This window comes from Macaca thibetana, chromosome 1, assembly GCF_024542745.1.
Source record: "Macaca thibetana thibetana isolate TM-01 chromosome 1, ASM2454274v1, whole genome shotgun sequence".
Classification (NCBI taxonomy): domain Eukaryota; kingdom Metazoa; phylum Chordata; class Mammalia; order Primates; family Cercopithecidae; genus Macaca; species Macaca thibetana.
In genome coordinates, this window is record NC_065578.1 from 199799848 (window position 1) to 199822684 (window position 22837).

Consider the following 22837-nt stretch of genomic DNA (forward strand, 5'->3'; position numbering starts at 1 on the left):
AGCATCTGATGTCGATCTCGATAGGGATAGCTGAGGCAGCTACAGCAGCTGCCTTTGGAGCATGGTCTTTCTAAAGAGCTTGCTGACCACCATTGAGATGTGAATGCTTGATTAGGGCAAGTAGCTGAATTAACTATGACGTACGTAATGTCATACTGTAGTGATTACAACCAGCTAAAATGTCTTATTTCATTGTTTTTCATTTCTTGTTTTGTATCTGTCTTGCCCAATTTAAACATAAAGTCAATGAGAGGACCTTATCTTTTTTTATTTCATTGAAAATATCAAAACATAGTGTACAGCATGTGGTAGGCGTTCAGTAAACATACTTTAAATTTGTTGAATAAATAAATGAACAAAAGGAGAGGCTGCACCGGGTTTTCTTTTTCTTTTCTTTTCTTTCTTTCTTTCTTTTTTTTTTTTTTGAGATGGAGTTTCGGTCTTCTTGCCCAGACTGGGGTGCAATGGCATGATCTCGGCTCACTGCAACCTCCGTCTCCTGGGTTCAAGGGATTCTCCTGCCTCGGACTCCTGAGTAGCTGGGATTGCAGGCATGCACCACCACACATGGCTAATTTTGTATTTTTAGTAGAGACAGAGTTTCACCATATTGGTCAGGCTGGTCTCGAACTCCCGACCTCAGGTGATCCACCTGCCTTGCCCTCCCAAAGTTTTGGGATTACAGGCGTGAGCCACCGCACCCGGCCTGCACAGGCTTTTCCGTGTCCACCATGGTCCTAAGAAATTAAGTCAGCTTATTTAAACAAGAACCCTGGGAGACTTCCTAGTCTGTTACTGCAGGTTACTTGTGATGGTCCCTTACTGACAATGAGTTAACCTGGGGCAGTTGAGGTAACAGCTTGAACACAAAAATGAAAAGAGTTGTTATTAAGACAACCTGCTGAAGGGAAACGTTCGAACATATCAAGAGTTGAAAGGGTATAATAGATAAACGTTTTTTCTGTGAATATATTTGACACAAATGACATTGTCAGTTTCATCTTTTCAGCCATCTTATAGTTTGAAGGAGCTTATTATGTAATTACTAGTATGAGCGAAAGCCTAAAACACTGCTAGGGAATGACTCACTTGTGTTTAGAAACAGAGCTGTCATTTCTGAAGTCATATCATAACAAATTAATACTACTACTACTATACATTCGTTAGCATTTTTCTTCACCTTTTTATCATTTGGAGCACCTGAGGAGTATTTCATATTAACTAACCATAGAGTCATTTTCCATCATGTATTATATATTAATTATATAAATCAAGTAAGAAAATAAGTATGTTTTAACATGATATCACACTGCATTACTAAACTCTTTCATACGCTGTTAAAGCACAAACAATGAGTGAATTTTCTGTAGTTCAAATTGAAGTAGGTTAATTCAGAAAAAGGGTAGATGGTAGATGCCAAAATGATAGATTCTTTCCACCGCAATCACCCGGCACTGCCTTTCCCTGCAGTTAAGAGTCCATCTTGATTTTAGGGGCCATGCTGAGGTTCCTGGGAAGTTGAAGATTTCAGTCCCAGAACTGAGCTGACTTTCCACTATCATACTCTTATACTTCCCCTAAGGGTTTTCAAGATCATCCATTACCCTGTCTCGGAGCCACCTACGAGGAGCAAACTCCACTGATCTAAAGTTTTAAATGAGCAGCCAGGGAGAAGGCTTTTCCAGCTTTCAACAAAATGCATCCCTCTTGACGGGCCCGCGCAGGGACCCTCTGGGCCCCTTTCCCTCTGTCAGTTTCTGCTGGGTTCTGCCTCTGAGATTAGTTCTCAGCTGCAGGGAACTCAGAGGAGCTCCTCTCCTCTGGTCTCCAATCCGGCAAATGCCTTACTCTCGGCTGTAGACATCGACGACTAGTGAGTGTTTTAGAAGCTTGTGTTTATCTTTCCTGGGTATCTGTTCCAGACATGTTCTTTTTAGTCCGTGGAAAGAAGCTTCGTTGTGTTTCTTCAGAAGGAAGCAGCCTGCAACCGATCTGCTCTCTGCTTAGTTCTTTGCTAAAGCTCACGCCTTCCCACGGCCAGCAGGGGGCATCTGAGACGCGGATTTAAATTGCACTGAATTTAAACGGGATTATCCCGTTAGGACACCTCTTTTGGAAATGTGTTGTAAAAATCTTGCCTTATGCTTCTCAACTTTCCTCCATCTCTTCTTCCTTCTCTTTCCTGACATATGTCTGGCGTCTACAGCGAAACCTGTTTGTGATTGCTAAAAGTCTTTCAACCACAGGAATAACCTATGCCCCAGGGCTACTTCTGTTTCTTTTATATCCTGAAAAATTATGGTCTCATAATTGATTCTTTTCAGATTGCTAGTGATTGCAATTATTCTCCCTGCCTCTTCTCATTAGCATATGTCCTATATAATATGAGGAACTAAATGCCCCACTTGACCATTCTCAATCTCTTTCAAGGACAGAAATTGAATTCACTTACTTTATAGTGCTTATAGTCACTTAATGGTGTTACCTCTGTCCAGTTAGCAAATTAGAGACATCTTAGTCCTCAGTGACTCATTCTAAGCTGCACTCCAATATTTCACCTACTCCACCCCAAAATGCAGCTTTACTATAACCTAGCAATTCAGTTCATTCATTCATTTGCTCAATCATCAATTTACATGGCAAATCTTTATTGAATGCTATGAAATGCCAGGCTCTGTGCTAAGTGCTGAAGCTGTAATTGTGAACTAAACAGATGTTCACTCTGCTCTTGGGGACCTGACACTTTAATGGGAACGATAGACAATATTCGCATATACATATACATATGGAGATACAAATGCAAATCAAAAAATGCCATGAATGAAAAATTCAGAGGGCTCTGAGAATATATTAGGAGCAGTTTTTAGGTATATAGTGTCTCCCATTGCACATTGGGAAGTTAGGGCTCCTTGAGGTTAGAGTCTATGTTCTTTTATTTATTCATTTAGAGACAGAGTCTCACTCTGTTGTCCAGGCTGGAGTGCAGTGGCACGATCTTGGCTTACTGCAACCTCCGCCTCCTGGGTTCAAGCAATTCTCTGCCTCAGCTTCCCGAGTAGCTGGGATTACAGGCACCTGCCACCACGCTTGGCTACTTTTTTTGTATTTTCAGTAGAGATGGGGTTTCACTGTCTTGGCCAGGCTGGTCTTGAATGCCTGACCTCATGATCCAACCTCCTCAGCCTCCCAAAGTGCTGGGATTACAGGCATGAGTGACTGTGCCCGGCCTGTGTTCTTTTGTTTTTATACTCCACCTACCTTCATCAATGACTGGAAAAATATCTGCTATACAGTTTACATGTATGTGTTTTATATTCAATTGTTCCAAGTGGCTCTGAAGTGAGAAACAACTCGGTAACCCTTGAAACACCTAGTATAAGACTTTATATATAAGTGGTTCTTCACACATTCTGGTGGAATATATTTCTCAAAATTTAACTATGTTTCTGTTTTTAGTGATTGCTTGTGCCTGTTTTCCAGACTTATGCATCTTAAGGTGATAACCCACTAAATTCACGCACTAGCAGGAAGGACTGAGGTGGTCCGTGGCCTTTTGAATTTTGACTTCCCAGCCAGGCAGTATACCCACACAGGGAGCAGATTTAAAATTGCACAGCCCCACAATTATTCAAATAAGTTTCAGTTTGAAATCACTAGTGTGAGTCATCTAGACAAAGAATTATCTTCCTCTGAGCCTTTAATTAAACTTTTACTCAAGCATTTTCAATTGATTTTATTTCAAAACAAGTTTTTCTTTGTAAAACAACAGAATAACAGAAGGAGGAGAGATGAGAGGAGATAAAAATAGCTTCTTGTTAACTAGCATTAACGTAATGTGGCCAGGAAAAAATGTCTAGGGTGCAGTCAAAGAGAGCCTGAGACCGAGCATGAAATTGTAAACAAGTTAGAAAATTATCTTCTCTGGATAGTGTTGTTGTTTTTGATGTTAAGTTAATGTCAGATACATTCAAGTTTATCTATAAAGGGAAAATAGTTTGGTAGGCTGGCGCTATTGTTTTGTTTGAATTTTTCATTTGGTTTGTTTCATTTTCATATGTTTGTGAGGCTATGGTAGGGAGGAAAGGGAAAGGGGAATGAAATAATATTCCAGGAATTCTTGAGAAGAGAAACAAATCTAACATTATTTAGTCTTGTGAAAAGACTGCAATGTTTAAAGTGGTTTGAACTTCAGCATTTGTTAACTCCTCGGCCTTTAAACTTTACTGTTGTATGAGCAGAAATGCAATAATACTATTCATTCCCTGAATAACGAACTCTTAATTAAATTTAATGGACTTCACAACTTAAATACTCTTAACTTTGTAATGCTCTATACTTGAGCCTATACCAAGCCAGAAATTGAAGCCGTAGAAAGAAGTGTTTTCCAAAGCACTGAATATCTTTTCTCCCTTACATCTCCAGGGCAAATATGAGGAAAAGAGTAACCTGATGTTCTGGTATGTTTGTCTGCTCTGAGGAAATGGAATATGATTTTCTCTAGGCAATGTTGTAAATGATAGTTGATTTCTAGATCATTCCACAGAAATACTCTATTTAAGCAGTGATATAGATAAAATAGTAGTAGGGCTCTGATTCATCCTGGTTTTAAAAGGATTTTGTGGCATGTCTTGAGCATGTAACTACCATTTATAAATGGTGTTTTCACAGAAGGTGCATCCTGAAATAGTAAAAGAAAATGTGAGATACATTGAGTTCATATGATAGGATGCCACTTCTTTACATACAGAGTCTTTGAAAGGCACCTTTCTATAGTTTTATCTCTTGTTTGTTTTCATACCAACTTTACTGCAAGCTAGGTCCTGTATAGAGGTCCCGCCAACATCCATCCCTCTATCTAGAAGGGAGACAGAGTAAGTTCATTTAATTGGCTTTCTACTCTCTCACGTTTCACCCTTTTGCAGTACAGACTACTTTTACATCCCTTCAAATAACACGCACCCACCCTTCTGTCTGGAAAGGTCATTCTTTTCTAGCCCAACTGACTGCTACTCATTCTCTAGTTCCACCTTTGCCTCCTCTGAGAAGTTCCCCTGATTTGCCCTTGTGGACACTGGTGCTCCTCTACCAGAGCTCTGCTGCTTTCTGGACAGTCTGTCCTTAAGTACCTGTTTGTGATTGTTTCCACATGTAAGACCTCTCCAGGTTAAAAGCACCTTGAAAGCAAGGAGCAAACCTAATGATGTTTGTATATTTACTGCATACTGCCAGACACAGTAAACATGACCAATGAGTAAATCAGTAAGGAATCAATGAATTAAGTAACTAATAACTCTTTTACATACTTTCAATTTCTTTGTTCTAATTATCCCTTAATCTCCAATTATTATTCTTGCATCAGGAAATCAAACACAAATATGTTTCTGCCTTTTACAAAAGCAAAAAGTTCAAATGGAGCAAGAGATAGAAAAAAAATGTAAATAAAGTTGAGAGGGGGGATAAAGTTAAAACCAAAAGGACCAACCGAACAGAAACCTAAACATGAGAGACTTTCATTACATCATTGTCATCTAAATATTGGTGAGTGGACTATTGGGTCAAGGCTGAAACTGCAAAGAGTTGAAACTGCAAAGAGTTGCAGCATGCATTCCACAGATGTACAGGAAGGGAGGGACCTATGGAGCCAGGAGGACGTGATTATGGCTGAAGTTTTTCACGGACTGGGTGGAATATTGTGTCCTAGTGCACCTTGTATCTCTGACTGTAATACTGCACGTTAGCCAGCAGAGGGCAGCCAAAAATATTGCATGCATTTCTCCTCCCCACTTAATGTTTTCTTCATTTTTCAGATAAATATAAAATTGGCAATTCTTGTCCCCAGAGGTAGAATATAGAAGGTTGTGGGTGTAGTAACTCCTTAGTAACTTGCAGGGAATTTTTTGTATGTTTCAATGTAATGTTCGAAGCTAGGGAACATGGGTGGTGGGTTGGAAAAATGATTGTGTAGTTAGAACTAACTTTGAAGAAGCCGTATTCTATGCCAAATGCTGTGCTAAGTGACTCATATGCATTCATATATTTAATCATCTCAACAAGTCTTAGGATATACTATTTTATCAGTCCCGATTTCTAGGCAAAAGAACTAAACATTAGATAATTTAAGTAATTTGCGACGCCTGGAATTAAAGCGACACTTAATCTAATTCACAGTGTTATATAAGCTCCCTCTGCAGAACAGTCCCAATTTTTACCCTGATGTCATGCTGAGCTTGATCTGAGGTACTGTGGGACCTGAGTTGGCTTTAGTCAGTGAGAGGGTCTTAGGGAAAGAATGAAAGCAGAATGAAATGAAAAGGAAATGACGCTGTAGAGATGACTACTCCTAAAACATAGTTTTCAAAACCATATTTACTAGCCTAAAGGAAAATATGTTATGATAATTAGGTATTTGTGGGGTTTTTATAAGTTACCAAAGTAGGTCTCCTTACATTTTTCTTCCTAATATCCATAACTGCGAATCTTAGGCATTTACTTAAATTGCCTCATCACTGCCTCCTCTTTTGCCTCCTTTGCCTCCTCTGAGAAGTTCCCCCTGATTTGCCCTTGTGGACACTTGTGCTCCTCTGCCAGAGCCCTGCTGCTTTCTGGACAGTCTGTCTTTAAGCACCTGTTTGTGACTGTTTCCACATCTAAGACCTCTCCAGGCTAAAAGTACCTTGAAAGCAAGGAGCAAACCTAATGGTGTTTGTATATTTACTGCATACTGCCCGACACAGTAAACATGACCAATGAGTAAATCAGTAAGTGAACAATCCCTGTGAACAAATGAGGAAAGTATGTATACAATAGTAAAATCCTATTTGGCCACCATGTGAACTTCACCACATCTTTTTAAGACTTTGATTATGATTAGCATTGACTGAGAGGTAAATGTTAGCAGATTTGTAAGGAACAAAATCAAGATGTTTTAGTTCACTTTGGCAAATATTTTTAAATGTCTACTATGTTGCCAAGCATTGTGCTAGGCACAGGGGTTAAAAGGTATTTAAGACTAAATTCCTACCATCAAAAAGTTATCATATCCAAGTTGAGAAATAGAAATGTAAGTCAATGACCATAATGCAATATGATGAACCATCTCTTAAAAGCATGGGTAAGCAAGTGCTAAGGTGACCGGGAAAGGGTAGCTTTTTGGGTCTCCCAATATTCAACAGCTTGTCCTATGGATTAATATTTAAGATTTGCCTGGTGCTTTTCCAGTTTAGAATTATGATAAAGTGATGGATAGATTAGGTTAGTTTTAAAGCTGAGCATGAAAATAGTTGCATCCTGTGATGGAGGAGTACCCAGAATTCTGACCATATCTACTCACTAAAATACTGAAGATACAAAGAAGTAGTAAATTCTGCTGTAGTTTGTCGTTTGGCAATTAGAACTCATTTATCAAGGTTCACTGCACATAAGATAGACACCCATAGGGAACAATGGATAAGGAGTTGGAAACAAAAATTTTATGGAGAAATAAATAATCAAGTAGAATTATTTAATCTTATAGCTGGAAATGGCTCAAAAAACATCTAAAATGATGAATAACTTCATTATTTTACAGATGAGGGAACTGAAGTCTGGCAGTAAAAAGTGATGATTTTTTCCAAATGTCATATATCTAATAATAGTGAGGACCAGAGCCCTCAGAAGACTAGCAGGCAATGCATGAGGAGTTCTACCTGGGAACTCTAGCGTCAGACAGCTTGGGCTCACATCTGTCTCCACCAAATACTGGCTGGTTATCTTAAGTTATTTAAACTCCTTTCATTCGGTGACCTCATCTACAAAATGGAAATAATACTATAGTATCTGCAGATATAAAATGAGAGAACACATATAAAGCAATAATGAGGATTAAAATGTAGTGCAAATTAATGAAGGACATACTAAGAGCTTGGTAAATGCTATTTATTAGAACTTACATATTCTAATTTCTGCATTAGTATTCTTTCTGCCACAAGAAAAACACAAGTGAAATGGGATTTTGTTCATTTTTGTTTCTCTGACACAGGAAGAAATCTTTTTTTAAAATCTGTGTGCACATGTGGTGTCCTCATTTCCCCTGTCTCTTCTTTCAGGGCCAAGGAGATTAAGATCAAGTTGGGAATTCTCCTCCAGAAGCCAGACTCAGTTGGTGACATTGTCATTCCCTACAATGAGAAGCCGGAGAAACCAGCCAAGACCCATAAGTGAGTCATGAATATGGATTCCACTCATTTCCTCCAGAGGATGGCTAGTTTTCAAGTGTTTAGCACCATTCCTCATCTGTAGAATTACCCCCCTTCAATTACTCATTAAGGATCATAAGAGCCCTCAGAGCATTGGTTTGCAAATAAGCTCTTTTTTTTTTCTTAACTATCTCATGTCTGGAGCATCTTATTGAATACAGGCAGAATACTTAAAAAATAAAAGACTCTGCCTTATTTTTGAGAGACAGACATACTTATAAAACAGACAGACCATACTTATAAAATGATACCAGCCACTACTGCAGTGTGGTAAGAATACCTGCTCATTTACTGCCTTGGTAACCACTCCTGATCCAGTTAATTATGAGCCCTGGATGCTTACCTGCTGATGAACCATCTAAAGCTGCTTCCTCAGCAGGAGGATGTGAGAACATTTCCCTCAGGAAGATATAAGGACAAGGCAGACCATTTCAGCCTTATCATTTCTTCTCCAAGATGGTGCCCCTCAAGGTCTAACAGAGGAACAAAGTCTGTTACTTACGTGAAGAATGAACACTTGACTAGCTATTTCTATTTAATGTACACCAGGTATTTTTCCCAATTCATAAATTCATATTCTTGATTGGATTTCTGCAGTCCTCCCTCATCCCCATTCTCCTCTCCCTACATATTCCTCCTGTCAATTCAGGCATCCTAGGGAGCTATTACTTCTAAAGAGTCATGATGTTATGGCAGTGAATCCAGGTCTTACGGTGTGCGTTGGCCCTGTTTTCACTCAGGAACATGACTCCCAGCATTCCCATTGTTCGTTATCATCCCTGCTAGCTGCAGAGGCTGTCGCTACCTAGACAGATACACTCCATCTTCCCATTAAAACAGAGATACCCAGGAAAATCAAGAAAGGAAAATGGGAAGAAGAAAAGGCCAAGGCATTCAAATTCCTTCACTCTGCTATCTTAGAGCTTTGAGGATATCACAGAAGTGTGGTAAAAATATATTAGTCTCTTTAACCTCCATTTCTCTTTTTAAATGGAATATTTGTGTAAATTGGCCAGCCTATCCTTTGTCCAAATGACCTCAACTTAATGTAGCTGGATTGATTGGGAGATAAAGAGATGAGTTATTCTTTTTCTTTTTTTAATCTTTTTCCATTTTTTTTTATTACTTCAAAGTGATTCTAAACAGGAAATGAGGCATAATTGAGTTTTCTGCATTTGAAAAGGAGAAGGTAATTCAGTGTGGAGCAGCAGGCACCGAGCAGTAGTGGAGAATAAGAACCACATTTCATAGCAGCAACAGATCAAAACATCTATTTTGAAGTAAACAACGTGACAATTTATTGATCTGTTGGAATTAACTTTAAAAAAATAGAGTACTACATTTCCTGCTTTAAATCTCTACTTTAACATTCACGTAGACCCTTAAACTGTTGGGGTTAAAAGGGATTCAGAGAGAAGCTGTTTTGGAAGAAACCCTGGGGCTGACCGTTTATTGGATTATTTACTTCTCTTGTCTTCCATCCTCTTTCTTCCTCCAGAAGCCTAAATTGTTTTGGAAAATTCCTTCATCTCCCTAGAGAATAATTCTGTGTCCATTGCATTTTCAACAGTGACCAGTAAAAAAGTTTCCCACTCTTTTCTGAATCCATAAACCCCATCCCACCTCCTCATGTTTGGCAACTTTCTATGCCATTTATCTGACAGGAAATACTGTGTTCCGCATCAGCTCCATCTCTCTGTCTCTTCTCTCACTTTAAAATTTCTCTGTATTTTTAACTCACGTTCTTCTTTCAGAGGGGAAAATAATTCTTCTCTTGATTGGAGGTATTTTTAACCCCTCTCATATTCTTTGGGTTACTGACATCAGTATAATCTGTTTTTTAAAAAGCATTTTCTATTTTTTAACATGTAGTTTTGAGTTCTCATTTTTTTAAAAAAAATGGACCATTGAGAAAAACAGAAAGAAGTGCTTATATTCCTAGCCCCTAGAGACAGCTCTGTTCCCCTTTTTGCAGTTTTAGTTGCCCTTTTGCTCTGTGGACCCTTTTTCCCCAGGAGCAAACAGGTACCCACGTCCCATGCTGAAAAATTCTCTCCCCGCCTTTCTCTTTCTGCTTCTCTACCTTTCTCTTACTTTTATTGGCTAACTGTAGAAAGAGAAGTCTGTACTCATGGCTTTCAGTCTTTTCTGTATCTCCTTATTATCCAGCTTTGACCTTACTACCTCACCCGAACTAAGGCCCCATCTGTGACTTGTCTGCAGCATTTGATGGCTCACCAGTTGACCTACTCTTTTTTTTTTTTTTTTTTTTTTTTTTTTGAGACGGAGTTCACTGTTTCACCCAGGCTGGAGTGCAATGGCGCGATCTCGGCTCACTGCAACCTCTGCCTCCTGGGTTCAAGCGATTCTCCTGCCTCAGCCTTCCGAGTAGCTGGGATTACAGACATGCGCCACCACACCCGGCGAATTTTGTACTTTTTACCAGAGACGGGTTTCTCCATGTTGGTCAGGCTGGTCTCGAACTCCCAACCTCAGGTGATCCACCCGCCTCAGCCTCACAAAGTGCTGGGATTACAGGCGTGAGCCACCGCGCCCGGCCCAGTTGACCTACTCTTAAAACTCTCTTCTTTGACTTCTAGTCCTGCATTCCCCTCCTGCCTTCTCTTTCTCTAAGTGCTCCCACTGTTGCTCACCCTCTGGATGTGAGCATTCTTTAAGGCTCTGCTGTAGGTCCTCCCAAGAAACAATAGAGAACATTAATCAACCACATAGGTTTAGTTTGTGATAACTGTTATCATGGCTTACAATATCATCAATTGTAAAATGTTAGGAGCCGATATAGATATTCATGTAGTTTATTTTATATTATAAATGTCCCCCTTTCCCCTGCCTATGTCAGCAATTTTTAACCCCTTTTTCTGGTTTATTGTTGTAGTGATCATTTTATACTAAAGAATGACCTCCACACATAAACAGTACCTAGCCTGTGCTAGTGGCAAACAGTTACAGAAAGTTGTCCTGCATACGCTCACCTGGTTAGAGTGAGCCTGGTTGTGAAGACTAAGGATCTATGCACAATTTTAGGTCTGCATATGGATGTCAAAAAGTGACATGTTTTACTTGTTCTTAAGTCTGTATGCCCAACCATGGTGGCCAGGTCACCACTGGGTATCAGGTAAGGGCTCAATAAATGGTCATAAACTTGAGCCTGGTCATGAGCAGCCTGCACTGTCAGGCAGGAAGGGAGAGGGGACATCTAATTCACAGTAAATAACTTGAATTTTCTTTTCCTTGTTAAGAGCATCAATGTGTAAGAACATTTTTAAGACATTTAAGTATGTGCCAGGCACTGCACAGATTAAAAATCAAAACAAAACAAAAACCAAAAACAAACAAAAAACCCACCACAGGCACTTGAGGTTATAGCTAGTAAGTGCCAGCATTGCCAATAGTAGTAATAATGGTTCATGGTACTGGTCATTAAAATCTGAGTTTGGGGTTATTTGTGGCTTTCATAAACCAGGCTAACTCAGGACAAAACCGTCATTCATTTACTTATTAGTCTGACACACATTTATTGCAAGGTGGATTGATACACCATGGGATAGGGTGGAATGGGAAAAGTTCTCTGTGCATGACAACCTATACCCTTTCGCAGTGAGTGCATCATTGCCATGTGAGAGATTCAGTGAGTAAAAGCAGTAAGAGTAGAGCAAAAAGAGAGACAGTGCTTCCAGCAGAGATGGCCACTTCCTGGGCCAGGTGGCATTTACACTAGGCATTATAAAACATGTGGTTAATCATCTCTATAAATGTTTATTTTGAGTTTCATTTGAAATAGCTTCCTCTCTCTCCCCCACACTCCCACACACAGAAACTCCATACCCATCCTCTGTGGTCAGCTATGACCTTGCAAACCAGGACATTTATTGGCCATTTAGATCTGCATCTATCTTGTTTCCAATGAAGTCAGACCTAATGAGGACTCGCAAATTCTGAGAATAAGGACAGGATGAACCTCTGTTAACTCCTAGGCTGGTAATCAAAACACTGGGCTTCATGCTGTGGGGGATGTGTCCTACTTGACTGTGCCCTTAAATCAATTTGAACCAATTTCACCCCTAAGCAGGCTCTGCACATTTCCTTTTCAGGAATTTAATCTTGGCTGTGATGTGCTGCTGTTATTGACCATTAGCCTGGTTCCAACAAGACCATTTGGGACAAATCAGATTGGATAACATGCTTAAGTTTGGTGCACCTGCTCATGTCATTTCTTCTTCCTTTGCTCCTCTATACTAACCAGAGGAAAAGTGGGGCAGGAAAGTGATTTCATTTAATGAGAATATTTATAAAATCAGGAGATCCTGTGAGTAAACCAGCCTTCCTCTTGCTCTGAGCTACTTTCTTTCGTCTAATAATTTAATATCCTGCCGCTTCTGTGAACAATGAATAGGGACTTGGTGGGTGTCTATTATGTGCAAAACATTGAACCTACTATAGTGAAGAATATAAGATGTGTAAGACCTTGTGCTAAACATGTAGGTATGAAATAATATGCACATAAAACAGTTCTCCACCTGCAGTAACATAAAAGAGCCAAGATGAGTTATTGACCTCTAGTAGACAGGTCCTTTTCTGGTTAGAAATAAAATGAACCAGAATGCTATAGAGACATACTTATAATCACCCTGTTCCTGCCATTTTTTTTCTTCGTGTGATCCTTTATACTAGCCAGAGGAAATGGGAAGAGGGATGGGTAGCTCATGTGTCAGAAATAAATTTCTGAGGCATTAGTATGTTTTCCATCTATGATGCCTGTGTTTCTAGCCAGGAAAACAGAAACCACCCAAGATTATTTCACCAGGTTTGTTACCCTCAATTTGGCAAGTTTAACTTGCAAAGAGTGAACACATAAAATTTTATGAAAAATCATATAATCAGGACTCAAAACCTATGCATGTTCTGCAGTGAGGAATAGAGAAGTAAAGGGATTATTCATAATACTTTAGCCCAAACCTACTGCCGTCTTGGATTCCTTACATAAATAAAGTGAGGCTGATTCTGCATCTGGGACAGCAAAATGAAAAGTAGAACAAGCAACTGTCATATCAACCAAAGCTACTAATCTGAATAACTAACTCGCCCTGAAATATCATTGTATAAAAACTAGAAGTAGGAATTTTTTTTGATTGCCTGGCCAATTGATAAACAAATTAAGAGCTAAGGAAATTCCAGTTTAGGAAAGACACCTGAATTGGCCTTACTATTCTAGTAAATGCTTTGTCAGTCTGTTTTGCTTTGACAATGGAGAATTCACATCATAATGCAAGAGTTCGAGCCGGGTGAGCCGAAGAGTGTGCAGTCAGCCATTTTTCCCAGACAATACCAGCTCCACTTGACACATCCTGCTGTGAGAGAAAAATTGGTGGTTGAGATGAAATAGCTGCAGGGTTTCTGCATACATAAATGTTAAAATAGAAACAGCCTAAGGAGAAATTATATGTTGGCTATAACCTTCTCCTTTTGAGTCAGCATCTCGAACATTTGTGTGTAACATTCCAATTCAGGATATATTAACCACTTTTTTTTAATTAGACAGAGTAAATCTTTTTTAAAAAGTCTGATCCTGTTCTAAGTGGGTAGGAAAAATGCACCTACGTTTTTTAACATATAAATTTGCTATGATCACAATCCCAACATAAGGAAAGTATTATACACTCATATCTTCCACTAGCCTTAATTAGACGGCTTTGGGATGTGGATATGGAACCCCAATGCCCCCTGCTGATTCAGTTAGTTGGTTAACATGCAGTATTGGTGAGGCAGAAAACAGGAGTTCAATCTCTGTAATGGGACAACTAGATTTCATGAAGTTATATTTGGAAAAAAGACCACAATTGTAACGACTTTCATGGGATATATAAGAATATCAATTCAAGAAAACCAGAAGGAGAAAATAGGAATCAAATAGAGATATTTTCAAAGAAAATATGAATCAAAATAGAAAGAAAACAAAAAAAAAAGAGAATATTTTAAAAAAGAATATCAAGACACAACTTAATGTCAAACAAACTCTACTTTTAAAAAGGGAAAGACCTAACCAAAATGTTCAAAGAAGATGAAGATATGCAATAAAGATGTATGAAAGCAAACCCAGCTCATCAAACCCAATTGTTAGAGAGAAAATAACTCAAACTTCCTTATCCTGAGGATAGACCAGCAGTCATGTCATTTCCATCTGAGAGAAACAGGAAGTAGTTATTGCTGGTACATGTGCTTCAATGCCTACTTATGCCATACCCCTTTTCTCTCCTTATAATTGATGTAGACCCTCGCTGGACGAGGCCCTGCAGTGGCGTGATTCCCTGGACAAACTCCTGCAGAACAACTGTAAGTTTCCTTTTTTTTTTTTTAATAAAGGTCAAGTTTGGGACAGAAACAAAAAACACTTTTGTGTTACCTGTGTTCTTCTTCCCCAATTTTGACACTTCTTCAATTTTTGAAGGTGGTATCAATAAGGGAAGGGGGCTGCGGGTATGTGATTATCCAGTTCACAAGAAAAGGAGGGTCTGTGGCACTATGGGGGAATGTGAACATAAGGTGTTCTGAAGACTCATGATTGCAATTGTGTTCCCATCTGTCCTGCTTACTTGCGTGAGCCGGAACACATGGCTTGACCTCCTCAACATTCTCATCAGTAAAATAGAGAAACTATGTTTTCTGACTTAGCTTCATAATAAATTAATAAAGATCAGATATAGCAGTGTAAAGATCGCTAACAAGTCATGAGTTCAAGTCATCCTAGTTCAAACTATTATACAGTCAACTGCTCTTGTGACCTGACATGGGTTGTTATCTCCCCCAGCCTCAGTTTCCTCTTCTGGCACCATGCTTCTTACATCTTCATTCAAGAAATGACAAAGGTGATGATCAGTGCAGACTCTTTTCCAAGCTAATACCAGTGCATCAATAAGAACTAGGTGCCTTTCCCCAATCCAAAATCCTTACTGATTCCCATGACTTACAGTACCAAGTTCAAATTTCTGATGTTCAAGATCACCACGACTATATGGCTGGTTTGTAGGCAAATTGAACAGTTCTCTGTTCCATACAGGATTTCTCCATATAGTCCCCTTGACTGGAATATCTTTTACTCATATCTCTCTCTCTTCAAATTCTCCCTCTCCTATAATAGATAATTCAAATAAGAAATGCCTAGTGTTCCTTGACCATCCAGAACAATTTATCCACCCTCTGAACTTCCAAAGTCATTTGTCCGCACATCTTTTATGCCACTTAATACTTGTTGCCTTGTGTTCTGTTCATAGTTGGCTCCCTTCTATGATAGGTTATAAACTCACCAACGGGCAAGAGTTAGTCTTTTTCATGTAGATAGTTTCACAACAGGAAGTATATAGTATAGGGAAAACAAATATTTGTTGAATAATTCACTCTAAAAGTATGAGTCAATTTAAAATACCCCACCTATATTTCTCCATCTTTATAACAAGAATGGAATATAGAACTTTGTTACATGCTTTGCAAAAATAAGGATTTACAAAATATTTTTCACAAGACCATTATGATTAGTGGGCACAGAATAGATGACAAAGAATATATGTTGAATTGTATATGAACATTCCTTATGTCTTGCTTTTGGTGTCATAAGCTTTTCTGCTTACCTGCAATACAATTAATCTTTTATTTTTGGAGAGAGAACACCATAGTCTCTAATTTGGAACTTTCTCTAGCTTATTCATTTCTGATTCTCTCTCTTTTTTTCTTATGCTAAACAAAGTACCCTGCCCTGACACATGTAAGAGGTTTGGTGAATATTTATGTAGTGAATAAGTGAATGAACTAATTCATTTTGCTTCTTGGACCTAGAAATCCCACAAGGTCAACTAGTAGAATAATATTTATGTTTATTAATGGACTTATTATCTTGTCCCAGTGGTTTCTTGGCCAATAGCAGATTGACAGTTGACCTATTGATAAATTATGAATACTAGTACTCTGAGCACAGGTATTTATTGCTATTGTCAATAAACCTGAGAGTTAGCAGACAAATCAGTTCTTATGGGAAGTTCTTATTTGAATCCACAAAAACTAGTAGCCTATAATCAGAAATTACCCAACATTAGCTGTGGCTGATGCAAAACAGGTAATGAAGAAAGATACATTTGGGACATATATGTATCGAAAACTGCACAATTGGGGCCAAGTGCAGTGGCTCATACCTGTAATCCTAGCACTTTGGAAGACTGCAGCAGGAGGATTGCTTGAAGCCAGGAGTTTGAGACCAGTTTGGGCAACATAAAAAGACCCCATCTCAAAAAGAAAAGAAAGGAAAAGAAAAGAAGAGAAGAAAAGAAAAGAAATGAAAAGAAAAGAAAATTAGCCAGGTGTGAGACAGGAAGATGGCTTGAGCCCAGGATCATACCACTGCACTCCAGCCTGGGCCACAGGGAGAGACCCTGTTGCTCTAAAAACAAATAAAGACAAACCACTTCACAATCTGTTTTTGCGTGTTTGATTTGATAAATTTAAACCATTTAACCTTGAGGAGTAGTAGCATCTTTGTCAATTTATAAGGGAAATTTGGCATTGTGAGGTTAATGTACGATATTGGCTTTCACAGTTGGTATGTTAAATAGTTCACCAAGAATTCCTTATTTTCACATCTTTCTTAATTTTTACTGAGTGAAAATGAAGTTAATTGGTACCAAGCTTCTAAAAATTATAAGACAGTTAAGTTGCTACTCAATCTCTTCTAACAAGATTCTTCTCACCTTCCTTCATTTTTAAAGTAAATTTTAGTCATCCAGTATATGTGAGTATGTTCTGAAAGTACATCAACTTCCTACATGTTTTGCCTTCAATTCTTTAGGTGGCACCATCTGTTTTCATTTTGTAGGCACGTGGGGTGTATAAACAGTGTGTTGTTCTTCAAACACAAAAGTAGATTGCACATGGGAGTTTAAATAAGACAGTGACATTTAATAGTTCCCCACATAACCATTTTTAAGAGCAGAGAAGAATGAAACAAGCCAAAAGCAGCAAAGTTTTTATGTGAATCTCCCTTCCCGAGGAGTTCCAGAAGGTCAGAGCTCTCCCTGAGACACCCTTGCGATTTATTTGTCCATGGGGATTGAAGGAGCCTGGATCCAGACACATCTTTTTGTTTCTATCTTTGCACTACCCTTTTGCTTCTTTCTCTTTGGTTTTCTTCCTTCTCATTTCTGGCTCATTTTTGTCATTATCTTCCTCATGGGCAACCATAATTTCCTTGAAAATAATTATTATAATAATAAAAGCAATAGCTAACACTTATTATTCATCATGTGCCAAGCACTGTTCTAAGCACTTTGCATATGTTAGTTAATTTAATGATTGCAATAATTTTAGGATTTGAGTGCCATCACAATCCCTAGTTTTCAGAAAATGAAATTGAGATTAAGGGGGATTAGGCAACTTGCCCATGAAATAAAATGCTATAATAACAGCAAAATCCATAAATTACTTTTTTTAAAGTTAGTGTTGTTTGACTCTGTCACTTGGAAGGAAATGCTTCCCTGAATGTGTCTTATTTCTGTGGGGACCTCTATTAAATGTTAGGTGTGCAGATTTAGACTGGGAGGTGGGATGCAAAAGAGGAGCAAACAGGTGAAACTCAAACCTTGAACTCGAAGAATGAACAGCCTCATAGAAAAGACATAGAAGCAAACAATCCCAACAAAAGAACAGAAAGTGACTGCTTCTCTCATAATGATAAAAATCCTCAAGAGCAAGTCAATGGTAGTAGGTAAAGACTACCTCACAGATGAGGCAACATTGGAGTTGGGCTTTTAATTAATTAAAATATTAATTTTAAATTTGTAATGAATAACGATAATGAACGCCAACATGTATTGAGCTACATAATGATAATTATGTCGGGTACCATGTAAGAACTTTATATGAATCATTTATTTCTTAGCACAACCCCATCAGATAGGTTGCATTAGTATCTCTATTTCACAGATGATGCAACAGAGTCTCAGAGAGATTTGATGACTTGCTCAAGTTATTGCAATAATATAATTTTGAACCAATAAGTTAGAAATGGTGCTTATCAACTATCAATGACTTCATTTTTATTCCCCCTGGTTGAAGAGATTTGCATTAATCTAGTTTTTAATTTTTTTTTTCCTTTATAGCAAACTGACTTGGATTTGTCTAATGCTCCTTTAATTTTCAAAGGGATTTTATAGGTATTTTCATCTTGTTCTTAGGTAGGGCTGGCTGCTAGTTTACATGGATGTCAAAAGTGACACCATTCATTAGGGCAAACTCTGGAATTGTAATGTAGATTACAACCCAGAGCGTTTCCCTAAGACCAGATAATCATGTGGGTTTCATTGGCTTTCTAGATAGTGGATGCCTGGAGAGGTGGGTTGAGAGGTTCCGTGCAAGCCTAGCAGGGAAGAATGTGGTGATCTGTCGGGGAGGTGTGCTGAGGCTTTACTGGAGTGGGTAGAGGAATGGTGGTAGGGCAAAGAAGAAATGGGTGTTCTTTGCAGAATAGAGACATTTGGCCTGGATTGTGTTTGACTTTGACCCAATAGGATGTCCGCAGGGGTGATAGGAACTAAACACAGAGAATGGCTGAGGAAGGAACTGACAGACAACCAGAGGCTAAAGAGGAGGTGTCTCAGGGGTGGCTTTAGAGGGACCCTCTAGAGAGTGCCCAAAAGCCAGGGGCACAGATTTAGAGAAGGAATAGCTTTACACATCTTACAGACCAATGCAATGTAAAGCTATTTTATGAGTCATACATGAACAAAAAGGTTAAAGGAATATTGTGGAATTTAATGAAAGTTATGAAATTAGTATCCAGGAAATGGACTTGCTGCACAGGAAAGTTATTTTGCAAGCTTATTCCCTGGAAAGACAGTAAATGTGAACATTTCTGCGGAATCCCGACATACATCCCCGGGTCACAAATAAGAATGTTTGGGAGGACTGAGATTTTGTCTCTGCGCTTTCCAAAGATGCAGAATGGGTGATTCAGAGAGAAGTTGTGGGGATATGGGGCTAATGAGAATAAATTTGTCACAGAGTTAGTCTGTGGAATTATTTTTGCCTCCACCGTCTTAGACCTTATTGTGTGGGAGCTCGTAAGACTTCATTTCCTGGAAGCTAAAACGTGCCTGAGAATGTTTTCATTTTAACAGAGACTATCTGACACCTTTTGTTTAAGAAACAATGGACATTTTACCATGACAGAGAGAGGAACAAGTCTTATATTTTTCTTTTAGCACTTACATTAACTCTCATGTCACTAAGTTAAGACAAATAGTGCTGGAAATATAGTAGGAAATATTAGAAGAGAGAGAAAATACACCTGATTTTATCCAGTTAACAGGTTATCAAATGGTTTTAAAGTAATTCTTAAGGCCAAGTTTCTAGAAAAAAATTGTGGTTTTTTCTTTTTTTTTCTTTTCCTTTCTTTTCACAAGTGTTGAAAATTGTTTTTTATACCTACCATTGCTCCTAGATATATTTGTATTGTTAATCGATTGAAAATGTATTTAAGGTAAGTACAGGAAGAAGGGATCAAATTGCAAAGTATCTTGTTTGGATCCTGAAATTGATGGTGACCCTAATACAAGTTAATGATCATCCTAGCCATTTCTTTTCTTTAAAATTGGGTATGGTTTCAGGGTACTGTGAAGGGTATGAGAACAGTAAAATTATACAGGAGGTAAATTGAAAATGGAAAACTATATATAGTGTCTTTGTTTTTATCATTGCATACATTTTATGCTTGTGTGAAATCAATGTATTGGCAATGACTAATAAATACAAATTTAGAGCCTATAAAAAGAATAGGGAAAAAGAATAAATGGAAATTAGGCCAAAGGAAATGAATTCAGAATGTAAATATGATCCCTAAGCACAACTAATGTATTGCAGAAGTGTCTCCAGGTGGGGGCAAATTAGAGAAAACTAGACTTTAAAGTACTGGTGACAATAATCCTGCCTTCTGCCCGGGGGGGCAAAGCGACATTCGAAACGTGTTACTGAGGGTAGGTCTGTGATTTTGACACAGCCTCTGGAAAATTAGAGTATTTTCTCTCATTTGAAATCTTTACTTTTCTTAGATATTAAATGAACATGAATTCTCTCCCTATACATTGTTTAGAATTTTGGTGTGTGTGTGTGTATATATATATACACACATATATATATAAATATATATATATATATTTTTATGTGTGTGTGTGTGTAATATATGCTGAATAATACATATATATATTCAGCATTAAGGAGAAGGAAATATTGGATCAGGCCCAAGAATCCTTACATATACATAGTTTTATAATTTTATAATTTTAGTTTTATAGTTTTAGTTTACAACTAAAAACTATATCTATATATAATAGGCTATATCTATATGGACTATATCTATATATTATATATAGTTTTAAAATTATAAACTAAAGTTTATCCTACATGAGCACCGGAAACAGAATCATAATAGCTATAATCATATTAAGTTCAACATGTTAAAAAAACCTGATGTATAATTGATGGACATGGTAAGTACACTACATGGGGTAACTTCATCTGGCCCTTTCCCACTCATCCTTTGGGTCTCAAATTGAATGTTACTTCCTTGCTTTCCCTTAGCCTAAAATAAAGTCAGGACTCTCCTTTGACTCGGTTGCTACCTTTCATACAGTTTTCCTTTCATTGTGTAAATGTTTCTTCTGTTTCTTCATTTTCTTTCTACTTTTTCCAGAATCTATAATCTCCATTAGGACAGGAACCATGTCTATTTTACTTATCATTGTGACTTATCATAGTGCTTGGAACATAATAGTTAAACAAAAATCATCTGTACAAAGAGAAAATAAAGAATTGTAAGTAGTTCATAGTGATACTTAACATTAACATTACTTATATAGACCAGCCAAGTTTTAAATGTATTATTTTCTCCTTGGTAGTTTGTTAAGTATCCAGAATGGCATTAGTGTTAATAGTGTTCCTTGATACGTAAATAGGTAAACATTTGTCACTTAAATAGACATTGCATTTGACTGTTTGGAAAGACAATGTGGTAAATCTCTCTATCTAGTTCTAGAGTTCCATATGGCTCTGCATGATGAGCAGGGCTTGAGCTCTGTATTCTCTGCTGTCTGTCTTCCATCTCTGTCTCATTCCTTCTGCATTCGAATGAAGGAATGTAATGGAAGTAAAGGAAGTAAAGGAAGCTAGACATGAATGAGCTAAAACTTTGTTCATAGAATAGTATTGGTAAGCCCTTTCCCTTTCTCTCGCGGATATAACATTTGTGTTGGCCTTGTATTTTTCTCCCAGTCCAAGTGCAGTAGAAAGCAGGCAGTCATTACTGGACAGTTTCTTTTCCAAGAAGCTGAATTATGCACCTCTTGAGAAGTAGCTTAGAATAATGGAAAAATGCACGAACTCTTGAGTCAGACTTCCCTGGGTTTGAATTCTGGCTCTGCCACTTAGCAGCTGGTTATTTATGGGAAAGTCATTTGATCTTTCTGACCTCATTTAGGGAATGGGATATTGATAGCACCTGCCTCTTAGGTTTTTAAGGAAAATTAAATGAGTTAACATTTGTAAGATTCTTACATAAATGACAGAACAACGTTAAGTAAGACTAGGCTATATAGAAGGGTATGCCATTTGTTAAGTAAATTAATACATTTCTCCAACTTTTTTTTCTTTCTAGATGGACTTGCCAGTTTCAAAAGTTTCCTGAAGTCTGAATTCAGTGAGGAAAACCTTGAGTTCTGGATTGCCTGTGAGGATTACAAGAAGATCAAGTCCCCTGCCAAGATGGCTGAGAAGGCAAAGCAAATATATGAAGAATTCATTCAAACGGAGGCTCCTAAAGAGGTTGGTCTGTGGGTAGGTGGGTCAGTTAAGGGCAGCTCATTAGCTCTCAGGAAGGATTTACATCTGAGACACAGACCTCCCGTTGGGAGCCAAAGGCTAGTCCTATTTGTGAGTCAGCCACCTTATTAAGCACCCACTGAGTACAAAGACAGAGCAATATGGTCAAGTATATATGAACATGAATCCTGTTCAGACCGCTTTCCAGTTTTATGGGTCTCACCTCACTAGCATGTAACCTCCAGTGGGGATCATACCAATGTGAAATCTTGCATGAGTTGTTGAGTCTCATTTCTTCCTTTGTGAAAATAAGAATAATGGAGACTACTTTATGGAGATGTTGTCAGGATTAAATTAAATAGTGGGTATAAAAATTTATACAGGTTGAACGTCTCTGATCTGAAAATTCAAAATCCAAAATGCCTCAAAGTTTGAAACTTTTTCAGCACCATGATGTCACAAGTGGAAAATTCCACTGACCTCATGTGATAGGTCTCAGTCAAAATACAGCCAGAACTTTTTTCATGAACAAAATTATCAAAAATATCACATAAAATTATGTTCACGTTATATTTATAGGTATATACGACACATAAATGAACTTTGTGTTTAGACTTGGGTCTCATATTAAGATATCTTATCTCATTATGTATATGCAAATATTTCAAAATCTCAAAAAAATTCAAGATCTGAAACATTTCTGGTCCCAAGCATTCCGTGATATTCATCCA

At 38.0% G+C, this 22837-nt stretch overlaps 1 protein-coding gene and 1 long non-coding RNA gene across 2 annotated transcripts in view; one reads left to right on the plus strand and one right to left on the minus strand.

Moving 5' to 3' along the window:
• The window catches only part of LOC126951027 (uncharacterized), a 51858-nt gene extending 37036 nt beyond the window's left edge, over positions 1-14822 (minus strand). Inside the window, exons 1-2 of the long non-coding RNA XR_007724341.1 lie at positions 14656-14822; positions 13513-13603 (exon numbers count right to left, since the gene is read on the minus strand). This is a non-coding gene — a long non-coding RNA (uncharacterized LOC126951027). The remainder of the gene's footprint in view (positions 1-13512; positions 13604-14655) is intronic.
• The window catches only part of RGS5 (regulator of G protein signaling 5), a 59383-nt gene that overhangs the window by 27020 nt on the left and 9526 nt on the right, over positions 1-22837 (plus strand). The window contains exons 2-4 of the mRNA XM_050784904.1: positions 8085-8195; positions 14524-14585; positions 21943-22109. Of these exons, the coding sequence (XP_050640861.1) occupies positions 8085-8195; positions 14524-14585; positions 21943-22109 (340 nt within the window). The remainder of the gene's footprint in view (positions 1-8084; positions 8196-14523; positions 14586-21942; positions 22110-22837) is intronic.